Below are 13648 nucleotides of genomic sequence, written 5' to 3'. Positions count from 1 at the left end.
ATTGGAAATGTAATTGAGGAAAATATGTAATAAAAATATTAAAAATTAAAAAAAAAGAAAGATGTGTGTGACAGGAAATTCAAGTCTCTGAAGAAAGAAATCAAAGAACTCAGAAGATGGAAAGAACTCTAATGCTCATGGATAGGCAGAATTAACATAATGAAAATGCCAATCTTAAAAAATCAATCTACAGATTCAGTGCAATTTCCATTAAAATTCCAACCCAATTTATTACATGCTATGAAAAAGCAAATTTCAACTTCATATAGAAAAACAAAAAACTAAGGGTAGCTAAAACAATCCTGAAGAATGAAAGAACTTCAGGAGAGATCACCATCCCTGACCTCAAGTGGTACTTTAGAGCAATAGTAATAAAAACTGCATGGTATTTGCATAGAAAGAGATATTATGATCAATGGAATTGAATCAAATACTCTGAAATAATACCACACATTTATGGACACTGGATTTTTTGACAGAGAATCCAATAATCATAATAAAAATTATAATAAAAAGAATGCATTCCCCAACAAATGGTGCTAATCTAAATGCAAATAGATCCAAATCTATTATACTGCAGGAAATTCAAATCAAAGTGAATGGCAGACTTCAACCTAATACTGGATTAACTAAATCTAATTGAATAAAACTTGGAGAATAGTTTGAACTCATTGATACAGGAGACAATTCCCTGAACAGAACTGCAGTGGCTCAGGCTCTAGGATCATAAATTGGTAGATAGGGTCTCATGAAACTGAAAAACTTCTATAAGGCAAAGCACATAGTCAATAAGACAAAATGGCAGCCTACAAATTGGAAAAAGATCTTCACCAGCCCCAATCCCATTAAAGGCCAATATCCAAAGTATATAAAGAACTCAAGAAGGTATCCTCCACAAAACCAAATAACTCAATTAAAAATGGACTACAGAGCTAACCAGAGAATTCTCAACAGAGGAATCACAAATGACTGTGAATCACTTAAAGAAAAATTCAATATTTGTAGTCATCTGGGAAATACAAATCAAAACTACCCTGAGATTCTACTTTATACCAATCAGAATTGTGAAGATAAAAATTCCAATGACAGCACAAGTTGGTGAGGATGTGTGCTGGCAAGATTACAAAATGGTGCAACCATTCTGGAAATCAATCTGCCAGTTCCTCAGAAAATTGTAAATATTTCTACCTGAAGATCCAGCCATACCACTCCTGGGCATATACATAAAATGTACTCCACCATAGCACTAAAAGATATGTGCCACTATGTTCATAGCAGCCTTATTTGTTAATAGCCAAAAGCTGGAAACAATGTAGATGTTCCTCAAAAAAGATTGTATACAGAAAATGTGGGTTCATTTACACAATGGTATTCTCAGCAGTTAAAAAGTGAGAACATCATGAAGCTTTCTTGCAAATGAATCAAATGAAAAAGTAAAATCCTGAGTGAGGTAACACACCCCAAATGACCTGCATGGGATGTACTCACTGGTAAGTTTCTCCTTCAACTTACAAATGGACATTAACCATAAAATGTAGGACAACCATGCTACAATCCACAGACCCAAAGTTACTGGGTAATAAGTAGGTGCCAAGGGAAGGTGAGCTAATCTCATTGGATGTGAATGAAGGGGTGTGGAGGGGAATAGAATTGGTAGCCTGCTGTGGGGAAAGGAGTAAGAATAGAAATAGAGGGGAGGAGCCTCTGGTGACTAACTGGAGGTCTTGGATGGAAGATTATATGCAAACTCAAAGGAGATAACTGTATCTGAGATTCCTACCAGAGGGGATATAGAACTGGAGTGGCCACCTCCTGTAGGCTGGCAAGACTTCCAAGGGAGGCAAGTGAAAATATAATTCACTCACAAAACCTTCAACCAAAAATTAGTCTTATCTACAAGATGTGCAGTGGTAGAGATGGAATAGAGCCTGAGAACACAGCCATATATTAAAGGTCCCAACTTGAGATCCCTGTCATGGGAGAGAGTTAACTTCTGACACTATTATTGATATTTTGCTATGCTAGAAGTCAGGGACCTTTGCAAAGCTGTCTGCCAAGAGTCTTCATCCAGCAATGATAGATGCAGATGCAGAGACACACAGACAAACAAAAGGCAGAGCCCAGGGAGTCTCATTTAAAATAGGGGATATATGTGATCGGTTCAGAGGGGTCAAATACAGCACAAGAAGACCCAAAGGGTCAACTAACCTGGGACCATGGGAACTCACAGAGCCGGAGTATCAAGCAGGGAACACGCAGGAGCCAGACCAAAGACCCCCTACGTGTTTGTAGCAAATGTGTATCTTGTCCTCTGGTGGGTCCCCTAACAAGTAAAGTGAGGGTTGGCACAATCTCTGCTCCCTGACATTGGATCCCTATCCCCCTACCTGTCCTGGCAGGTTGAGCCACAGTCAAAGAAGGTGTGCCTAGTCCTGCGGACACTATATATCCCAAGATGTGGTCATACCCAAGGGGACTCCCCTTCTCTAAGAAGAAAAGACGGGGCAATGGGAGGGAGGGATTTGTAAGACTGGAACTGTGGAGAGAGGGGGATATAACCAGGATGTAGAGTGAAAAAGATTAATGAATAAAACTTAAAGCCAAAAAAATAAATAAATACTGCAGATGAAGCTGCTCCTCTGAAGTAGAAGAACAAATTGTATTGAAATGCCTTTGAAATTCTCTCCTCTTAGACATATCCTGTGCTTATATTCCATATGAAAAACTTAAGTGCTCCAACACAGCACACGCATTTTTCTTCTAAATAACCACTCACTTTGATCACTTGTCTGAGATGTAATTCTGCAGAATAGCATAGAGTTTAGGGAAAAGAAAAGAGAGAAATAATGTTCTCTTAGGCAGACATCTTTCTGGCCTCCATCCTCTGACTGTGTCCTTTCTTTAGGTCAGTGTATATGGACAGATCATATTGCATAAAGCCAATATCTTGAGTAACCAAAGAAATAGAAATTGAATTTTACATGATAGATTGCCTCATAACCAAAAAAAATGAGAGCAATTGATGAAAAAAGAGTGAAAAGAAATGTTGTGCAGTTGGGGAGAAAGAGGACCCTGTTCCCTTTCAACATGAACATGGTACTATATGACACTGGCAAATAACGTGCAGGATCTCAGGGAAATTCACATGGTGACCACATGAATGAGCGATCGCTTCTCTGCAAGTACAGTGATGACAGGAAGTGACATTTTCTTTGAAAATAGATTTTTGCATTTCCATGTACATCTCCTGATTCCACAATTTCACTGCACATCACTGCTCGGTTCCCTGTGAGAGAGACTGGGGCATAAAGATACATCAAAGCACCCTCACTGAATGGTGCTTGAAGCTTGCTCATATCTATGATCCTTCTCCTATGTGTGAACAGCGTGGAACTTGTCCTTGAGTTAAAGCAGGGGCAGGTGTTATGTCTCTCAGATTGTTAAAACAAATTTATTGAGGTACTGTGGGCATCCAAGAATGTCTATTTGCTAGCATGTGTCCTACTGACTTTTCATGTGAGCAAACACCCATTAAACCGCTATACTATAAAATAGAAAACTTTTATTGCTTCCCAAAGTTCTTGTCAATATGCCCTCATGTGATTATGTGAGTCTATATGGGGCACAAATACTGACAATCTTTATATTTTCTGAATCAGTTCACCTGGCCTTTCTTCACACCTTTAAAAGTTTGACCAAAGTTTGCAATGGAAGCAGACCCTCCGTGCTTCTTGTTTTCTAAGTTCAAGATTGATTGTTTCCAGGCTTTGTGTTCACAAGGGTTGGGAATAGATTGTATGGAGCCTCTTTGTATCCAAATGATTTGAAATTCATCAGTCATTCCTTTAACAGAGGATCACCACGCCTAACTGTTTATATCATATTTACCAGAATCTTTCTTATGCACTTTTTTAAAAAATTTTTAATATTTTTATTACATATTTTCCTCAATTACATTTCCAATGCTATCCCAAAAGTCCCCCATAGCGCCCCCCACTTCCCTACCCACCCATTCCCATTCTTTTGGCCCTGGCATTCCCCTATATTGGGGTATATAAAGTTTGCAAGTCCAATGGGCTCTCTTTCCATTGATGGCCGACTAGGTCATCTTTCAATACATATGCAGCTAGAGACAAGAGCTCCGGGGTTCTGGTTAGTACATCATGTTGTTCCAACAATAGGGTTGCAGATCCCTTTAGCTCCTTGGGTACTTTCTCTAGCTTCTCCATTGGGAGCCCTGTGATACATCCAATAGCTGACTGTGAACATCCACTCCTGTGTTTGCTAGGCCCCGGCATCGTCTCACAAGAGACAGCTATATTTGGGTCCTTTCAGCAAAATCTTGCTAGTGTATGCAATGGTGTCAGCGTTTAGAAGCTGATTATGGGATGGATCCCTGGATACGGCAGTCTCTAAATGGTCCATCCTTTCATCACAGCTACGATCTTTGTCTCTGTAACTCCTTCCCTGGGTGTTTTGTTCCCAATTCTAAGAAGGTGCACAGTGTCCACACTTTGGTCTTCATTCTTCTTGAGTTTCATGCATTTAGCAAATTGTATCTTATATCTTGGGTATCCTAAGTTTTGGGCTAATATCCACTTATCAGTGAATACATATTGTGGGAGTTCTTTTGTGATTGTGTTACTTCACTCAAGATGATGCCCTCCAGGTCCATCCATTTGGCTAAGAATTTCATAAATTCATTCTTTTTAATAGTTGAGTAGTACTCCATTGTGTAAATGTACCATAATTTCTGTATCCATTCCTCTGTTGAGGGACATCTGGGTTCTTTCCAGCTTCTGGCTATTATAAATAAGGCTGCTATGAACATAGTGGAGCATGTGTCCTTCTTACCGGTTGGGACATCTTCTGGATATATGCCCAGGAGAGGTATTGCTGGATCCTCCGGTAGTACTATGTCCAATTTTCTGAGGAACCGCCAGACTGATTTCCAGAGTGGTTGTACAAGCTTGCAATCCCACCAACAATGGAGGAGTGTTCCTCTTTCTCCACATCCTCGCCAGCATCTGCTGTCACCTGAATTTTTGATCTTAGCCATTCTGACTGGTGTGAGGTGGAATCTCAGGGTTGTTTTGATTTGCATTTCCCTGATGATTAAGGATGTTGAACATTTTTTCAGGTGCTTCTCTGCCATTCGGTATTCCTCAGGTGAGAATTCTTTGTTCAGTTCTGAGCCCCATTTTTTAATGGGGTTATTTGACTTTCTGGAGTCCACCTTCTTGAGTTCTTTATATATATTGGATATTAGTCCCTTATCTGATTTAGGATAGGTGAAGATCCTTTCCCAATCTGGTGGTGGTTTTTTTGTCTTATTGATGGTGTCTTTAGCCTTGCAGAAGCTTTGTAGTTTCATGAGGTCCCACTTGTCAATTCTCGATCTTACAGCACAAGCCATTACTGTTCTATTCAGGAATATTTCCCCTGTGCCCATATCTTCAAGGCTTTTCCCCACTTTCTCCTCTATAAGTTTCAGTGTCTCTGGTTTTATGTGAAGTTCCTTGATCCACTTAGACTTGACCTTAGTACAAGGAGATAGGAATGGATCGATTCGCATTCTTCTACATGTTAACAACCAGTTGTGCCAGCACCATTTGTTGAAAATGCTGTCTTTCTTCCACTGGATGTTTTTAGCTCCCTTGTCGAAGATCAAGTGACCGTAGGTGTGTGGGTTCATTTCTGGGTCTTCAATTCTATTCCATTGGTCTATTTGTCTGTCACTATACCAGTACCATGCAGTTTTTATCACAATTGCTCTGTAGTAAAGCTTTAGGTCTGGCATGGTGATTCCACCAGAGGTTCTTTTATCCTTGAGAAGAGTTTTTGCTATCCTAGGTTTTTTGTTATTCCAGATGAATTTGCAGATTGCACTTTCTAATTCGTTGAAGAATTGAGTTGGAATTTTGATGGGGATTGCATTGAATCTGTAGATTGCTTTTGGCAAGATAGCCATTTTTACAATGTTGATCCTGCCAATCCATGAGCATGGGAGATCTTTCCATCTTCTGAGATCTTCTTTAATTTCTTTCTTCAGAGACTTGAAGTTTTTATTATACAGATCTTTCACTTCCTTAGTTAGAGTCACGCCAAGATATTTTATATTATTTGTGACTATTGAGAAGGGTGTTGTTTCCCTAATTTCTTTCTCAGCCTGTTTATTCTTTGTGTAGAGGAAGGCCATTGATTTGTTTGAGTTAATTTGATATCCAGCTACTTCACCGAAGCTGTTTATCAGGCTTAGGAGTTCTCTGGTGGAATTTTTAGGGTCACTTATATATACTATCATATCATCTGCAAAGAGTGATATTTTGACTTCATCTTTTCCAATTTGTATCCCTTTGATCTCCTTTTTTTGTCGAATTGCTCTGGCTAGGACATCAAGTACAATGTTGAATAGGTATGGAGAAAGTGGACAGCCTTGTCTAGTCCCTGATTTTAGAGGGATTGCTTCAAGTTTCTCACCCTTTACTTTGATGTTGGCTACTGGTTTGCTGTAGATTGCTTTTATCATGTTTAGGTATGGGCCTTGAATTCCTGATCTTTCCAAGACTTTTATCATGAATGGGTGTTGGATCTTGTCAAATGCTTTTTCCGCATCTAACGAGATGACCATGTGGTTTTTGTCTTTGAGTTTGTTTATATACTGGATTACGTTGATGGATTTCCGTATATTGAACCATCCCTGCATCCCTGGGATGAAACCTACTTGGTCAGGATGGATGATTGTTTTGATATGTTCTTGGATTCGGTTAGCAAGAACTTTATTGAGTATTTTTGCATCAATATTCATAAGGGATATTGGTCTGAAGTTTTCTATCTTTGTTGGGTCTTTTTGTGGTTTAGGTATCAGAGTAATTGTGGCTTCATAGAATGAGTTGGGTAGAGTATCTTCTGTTTCTATTTTGTGGAATAGTTTGTGAAGAACTGGGAATAGATCTTCTTTGAAGGTCTGATAGAACTCTGCACTAAACCCAACTGGTCCTGGGCTTTTTTTAGTTGGGAGACTATTAATGACTGCTTCTATTTCTTTGGGGGATATAGGGCTGTTTAGATCATTAACCTGATCTTGATTCAACTTTGGTACCTGGTATCTGTCTAGGAACTTCTCCATTTCATCCAGGTTCTCCAGTTTTGTTGAGTATAGCCTTTGGTAGAAGGATCTGATGGTGTTTTGGATGTCTTCAGGATCTGTTGTTATGTCTCCTTTTTCATTTCTGATTTTGTTAATTAGGATGCTTTCCCTGTGCCCTCTAGTGAGTCTGGCTAAGGGTTTATCTATCTTGTTGATTTTCTCAAAGAACCAGCTCCTTGATTGGTTGATTCTTTGAGTAGTTTTTCTTGTTTCCACTTGGTTGATTTCGCCCCTGAGTTTTATTATTTCCTGCCGTCTACTCCTCTTGGGTGAATTTGCTTCCTTTTGTTCTAGTGCTTTTAGGTATGTTGTCAAGCTGCTAATGTGTGCTCTCTCTAGTTTCCTTTTGGAGGCACTCAGAGCTATGAGTTTTCCTCTTAGAAATGCTTTCATTGCGTCCCATAAGTTTGGGTATGTTGTGGCTTCATTTTCATTGAACTCTAAAAAGTCCTTAATTTCTTTCTTTATTCCTTCCTTGACCAAGGTATCTTTGAGAAGAGTGTTGTTCAGTTTCCACGTGAAGGTTGGCTTTCTATTATTTATTTTGTTATTGAAGATCAGCCTTAGTCCATGGTGATCTGATAGGATGCATGGGACAATTTCAATATTTTTGTATCTGTTGAGGCCTGTTTTGTGACCAATTATGTGGTCAATTTTGGAGAAGGTACCATGAGGTGCTGAGAAGAAGGTATATCCTTTTGTTTTAGGATAGAATGTTCTGTAGATATCTGCCAGATCCATTTGATTCATAATTTCTCTTAGTTTCTCTGTGTCCCTGTTTAGTTTCTGTTTCCATGATCTGTCCATTGGTGAAAGTGGTGTGTTAAAGTCTCCCACTATTATTGTATGAGGTGCAATGTGTGCTTTGAGATTTACTAAAGTTTCTTTAATGAATGTGGCTGCCTTTGTATTTGGAGCATAGATATTCAGGATTGATAGTTCCTCTTGGAGGATTTTACCTTTGATGAGTATGAAGTGTCCCTCCCTGTCTTTTTTAATGACTTTGGGTTGGAAGTCAATCTTATCAGATATTAGAATGGCTACTCCAGCTTGTTTCTTCATACCATTTGCTTGGAAAATTGTTTTCCAGCCTTTCATTCTGAGGTAGTGTCTATCTTTTTCTCTGAGATGAGTTTCCTGTAAGCAGCAAAATGTTGGGTCTTGTTTGTGTAGCCAGTTTGTTAGTCTATGTCTTTTTATCAGGGAGTTGAGTCCATTGATATTAAGAGATATTAAGGAAAAGTAATTGTTGTTTCCTGTTATTTTTGTTGTTAAAGTTGGCATTCTGTTTGTGTGGCTGTCTTCTTTTAGGTTTGTTGAGGGATTACCTTCTTGTTGTTTCTAGGGCGTGGTTCCTGTCCTTGTACTGGTTTTTTTCTGTTATTATCCTTTGAAGGGCTGGATTCGTGGAGAGATAATGTGTGAATTTGGTTTTGTCGTGGAATACTTTGGTTTCTCCATCTATTTTAATTGAGAGTTTGGCTGGGTATAGTAGCCTGGGCTGGAATTTGTGTTCTTTTAGTGTCTGTATAACATCCGTCCAGGATCTTCTGGCTTTCATAGTCTCTGGTGAAAAATCTGGTGTAATTCTGATAGGCTTGCCTTTATATGTTACTTGGCCTTTTTCTCTTACTGCCTTTAGTATTCTATCTTTATTTAGAGCATTTGTTGTTCTGATTATTATGTGTCGGGAGGTATTTCTTTTCTGGTCCAGTCTATTTGGAGTTCTGTAGGCTTCTTGTATGTTCATGGGCATCTCTTTCTTTAGATTTGGGAAGTTTTCTTCTATAATTTTGTTGAAGATGTTTGCTGGTCCTTTGAGTTGAAAATCTTCATTCTCATCCACTCCTATTATCCGTAGGTTTGGTCTTCTCATTGTGTCCTGTATTTCTTGGATGTTTTGAGTTAGGATCTTTTTGCATTTTACATTTTCCTTGATTGTTGTGCTGATGTTCTCTATGGAGTCTTCTGCACCTGAGATTCTCTCTTCCATCTCTTGTATTCTGTTGCTGATGCTCGTATCTATGGTTCCAGATTTCTTTCCTAGGGTTTCTATCTCCAGTGTTGCCTCATTTTGGGTTTTCTTTATTGTGTCTACTTCCCTTTTTAGGTCTAGTATGGTTTTGTTCATTTCCATCATCTGTTTGGATGTGTTTTCCTGTTTTTCATTAAGGACTTCTACCTGTTTGATTAGGTTATCCTGTTTTTCTTTAATGATTTGTAACTCTTTAGCAGTGTTCTCCTGCAATTCTTTAAGGGATTTTTGTGCTTTCTCTTTACTGTCTTCTACCTGTTTACCAGTGTTCCTTAGTATTTCTTTAAGTGTGTTATTAAAGTCCTTCTTGAAGTCCTCTACCATCATCAGGAGATATGCTTTTAGATCCGTGTCTAGCTTTTCCGGTGTGTTGGGGTGCCCTGGACTGGGCAAAGTGGGAGTGCTGGGTTCTGATGATGGTGAGTGGTCTTGGTTTCTGTTAGTAAGATTATTACGTTTACCTTTCGCCATCTGGTAATCTCTGGGGTTAGTTGTTGTCGTTGTCACTGTTTCAAGATTGGAGCAGAAGCTGTTTTCCACTCACCAGCAGTCTCAAAATCCTGTGGCGGGGGTCGTGGGTAGCTGGCGGGTGTCAGCCGACCCTGCTCTCTAGCTACCCAGGTGCTGATCAGGCCGGATGAGGCCTGTGGCCCTACTCAGGCCGGTTTCTGCTTCCCTAACTAATGCAGTCTCAGGTCCTGCGCGCAATTGGATTGGAGCAGAAGCTGTGTTCCACTCACCAGAAGTCTTAAGATCCTGTGGAGGGTGTTGTGGGTAGCTGGCGAGTGTCAGCCGACCCTGCGCCCTAGCTACCCTGGTGCTTTTCTTACCGGAAGAGGCTCGTGGCCCTATGTAGGCCGGATTTCTCCCTCCCCAACCAAAGCAGTCTCAGGTCCTGCGTGATTGGACTGGAGCAGAAGCTCTTATGCACTTTTTCTGAGGATTCATTTACTTAAATTACCCAGCCATTCAGAAGGTATTATTTTTCTTCCTTTATGGGAATTGTATATGCTACATTTATATAATTAAATATGATAACATTTCTAAGCTATTTTCGTTTTCAACTCACATCCATATCTTTGCCAAAGTAACCTCTCTCAACTTCATGGCATTTCTAAGTCAATTAATGCATCCCATAGGGGTGTGTGTGTGTTTGTGTGTGTGTGAATACATAAGGACTGCAGCATAGAAAACCTACCAGTGGCCACATTTTCAAAATATAAGTTCTCCCCATTCAGGAAATATCTATATCTAACATCTCCTCACTAACAGGTAAGGCCTGAAAATAATCCACAAAATCCATAGTAGTTTATGATTGGCTTGCTCTCAGGTATGTCTTACACAGACAGAGCAGCTATTATGAGTGTATGAATGCAATAGGCATGCCATGTACACAAGACATTATTTCACTGCGCTCTTCCCCATGCTTCACCCCTTACTTCTCCACATCCTCTTGTTTGATGTTCTCTGAGCCTTGGAGGAATTTAAATGGGACTGGAAAATGTTATTTCAGACAATATACAAAAGGCTTGAAAGGACGAAAAAAATATGCTTTTCCTGTCATATGCAGAATATTCATGTAAGTCAGGGCTCTGGCTTCTGTTGTATAGCTTTGGGAACAAGAATAGGAACCCTAGGCAGAAGACACATCTAAAGTGTGGAACAAGGAGGACCAGGGACAAGGAAATACTGGTGAAGTGAAAACAAGAGTGAGGTGTGCTGAGAGGAAGCAGATGAAGAAGAAGGAAACAAGAGACCTGGTTAAATAGAAAATGGTCATTTTAAACCTTAACTAGAAGCCCCGGTGATACAGATTATATTAATTATGGGAAATCAAAACTAGTCTAGCACAATATAGAGACAGTCATGTGTTACCTGGTATAAAATGGCAAAAAGAAAATGGTGGAAGGGGGACTAAAAAGGAGAACTTTAAGATGCAAAACATAAGTTTGCTGCAAATAGAAATATATTTCCATTACAAACCTTGAGACTTAGACAGATGGGGACATGAAATTCTTTTGTTGTTGTTGTTTGTTTGTTTGTGTGTTTGTTTGTTTTTTAGGACAGGGTTTCTCAGTGTAGCTCTGGCTGTCCTAGAACTCACTCTGTAGACCAGGCTGGCCTGGACCTCAGAAATTAGCCTGCCTCTGCCTCCCAAGTGCTGGGATTAACTGAAATTCTTTAGGTACAAAGAATCTCTAAACCCTGAGGACATTCTATCACAAATAAGTAAAATTCAGAAAATTCCGAGTGCTCTTGTCACAGAGAAAGAGTTCTGCTACCATCAGCTCATAGGTGTGATCCTCTACAAAACCCATATTATTGAAAAGCCATATTGTGCCCAGACATTGGAAAGCCTGAGCTCATATCTAGAAATACAGTTATGTGTGGTACTATTTAATATTACATTTACACTAAGGAAACCTGATAGTATGGAAACAAAACCTGTTCTGTGCACATGCACAGAGGGAAACTAAACAGAGTATGGTGAATCTTTAACAAAAAAAAAAAAGGAAACTGCAATATGTTTCAAATGCTGTAACTGAAATCTGGTTTTCTGATGCCTTATATCTGGTATCATCAGTGGCATCAGCCTAGGTCCAACCCCAGAGCATGATATAGCAGGAAGACATGCAAATAGGTCTTCTCTGTGCCCATGAAAAACACCTCCGCCCTGACCCTGCAGCTCTGACAGAGGAGGCCAGTCCTGGATTTGATTCCCAGTTCCTCACATTCAGTGATCAGCACTGAACACAGACCCCTCACCATGAACTTCGGGCTCAGCTTGATTTTCCTTGTCCTAACTTTAAAAGGTAAATTATTGAGAAGAGATGACATCTATTGTATGCACATGAGAAACAGAAAAATTATTTGTTTTGTAAGTGACAGTTTTCCAACCAGTATTCTCTGTTTGCAGGTGTCCAGTGTGAAGTGAAGCTGGTGGAGTCTGGGGGAGGCTTAGTGAAGCCTGGAGGGTCCCTGAAACTCTCCTGTGCAGCCTCTGGATTCACTTTCAGTAACTATGCCATGTCTTGGGTTCGCCAGACTCCAGAGAAGAGGCTGGAGTGGGTCGCAGATATTAGTAGTGGTGGTGATTACACCTACTATGCAGACACTGTAAAAGGCCGATTCACCATCTCCAGAGACAATGCCAAGAACACCCTGTACCTGCAAATGAGCAGTCTGAAGTCTGAGGACACGGCCATGTATTACTGTGCAAGAGACACAGTGAGTGAATGTTACTGTGAGTTCAAACTAAAACCTCCTGCAGAGCACACAGGACCAGCAGGGGGCGTGGAGAGCACATGGAGCTCTGATTCACAGAAGAGTTACAGCCTGAACAATTAGATCCAACATTCAACCCACAGTCAAAATATTCGATCCAAAATTGTTCCTGTCTAAAGGTAATTCAACGACAAAATGGACCAGAGACTGAAGAAATGGCTGAACTGTGACCATCCCAACATTGGATCTATCTCATAGGCAGGCACCAAACCTTGACATTTGTCACTGACTCTATATTGTGCTTGCAGACAGGAGCATAGCATGGCTGACCTCTAAGAGGCTCTACAAGCACCTGACTGAGACATTTGTAAATACAGTGTACAACTGGATTAAGTTTGAAGACTGCTATAGAAGAGTTAGAGGAAGGAATGAAAACTCTGAAGGGGATAACAACCCCAGAGGAAGACCAACAGTGCCAATTAACCTGGATGCCTGGGAACTCCCAGAGACTAAGCCACAAACCAAAAATCATGCAGGCTAGTCTGAGACCCCTGGCACCCATGTCTCAAGGAACTGCCTTTTGTTGCCTCAGTGGGAGAAGATGAGCCTAAAGCTTTAAAGACTTGACGCCCCAGGGATGGGCAATACAAAGTTGAGTTTCTTGGGAAAGTGAAGAGGATGGTGGGAGTAGGAATAAATCTGGGAAGTGGGACTGGTTTGGGACAACATATTGGTCCTAATTTTATGAAATAATTATCTAATCGATAAAAAGAGCCCTTGGAAGTAATAGAGGGCTGGACTCCTCTGTGCATAGTTTGTAACTCTACAGGGATCCTCTTTAAAAGTGTACGGAGTATATGTATATGTGTGTGACACTAATCCAGGGGTAAATGTTTCTGTAAGAACTTTATGAATAAACTTTATTAATAGCATCAAAAAGTATAGGTTGTAGCAACCCTTGACTTGTACGAATGCTTATACCACTTTCTATTTTCCTTATTTATATCTGTTTTGCATTTGTTTATTTATTTATTTATTACTTATTTATTTATGATTTCACTATGTCTTTCTGTAGCTCTGTATGTGTTTATTTGTCTCTTTATTGCTCTGTCTGTCTCTTTCTCTCTGTCTACTATTGTATCTCTCTGTGTCTCTTTGTCTCCGATCGTGCGTGTGTGTGTGTGTGTGTGTGTGTGTGTGTGTGTGTGTGTGTGTGTGCATATTGAAATGAGATATCT

General features: G+C 39.9%; 1 gene segment (V, D, J or C); it reads left to right on the top strand.

Annotated features, from left to right (window-relative positions):
- Positions 1–11883: 11883 nt before the first annotated feature.
- Positions 11884–12533, top strand: LOC147001341 (Ig heavy chain V region 345-like). The segment is given in 2 exon segments: positions 11884–11998; positions 12103–12533. Coding segments are annotated over 2 exon segments (477 nt in total).
- The last annotated feature ends 1115 nt before the right edge of the window (positions 12534–13648 follow it).

This window comes from Mus caroli, unplaced genomic scaffold, assembly GCF_978045245.1.
Source record: "Mus caroli unplaced genomic scaffold, Mus_caroli_1 scaffold_14, whole genome shotgun sequence".
NCBI lineage: Eukaryota > Metazoa > Chordata > Mammalia > Rodentia > Muridae > Mus > Mus caroli.
Note: the sequence above shows the minus strand (reverse complement) of the source record. Positions and strands in the feature narration are given on the sequence as shown.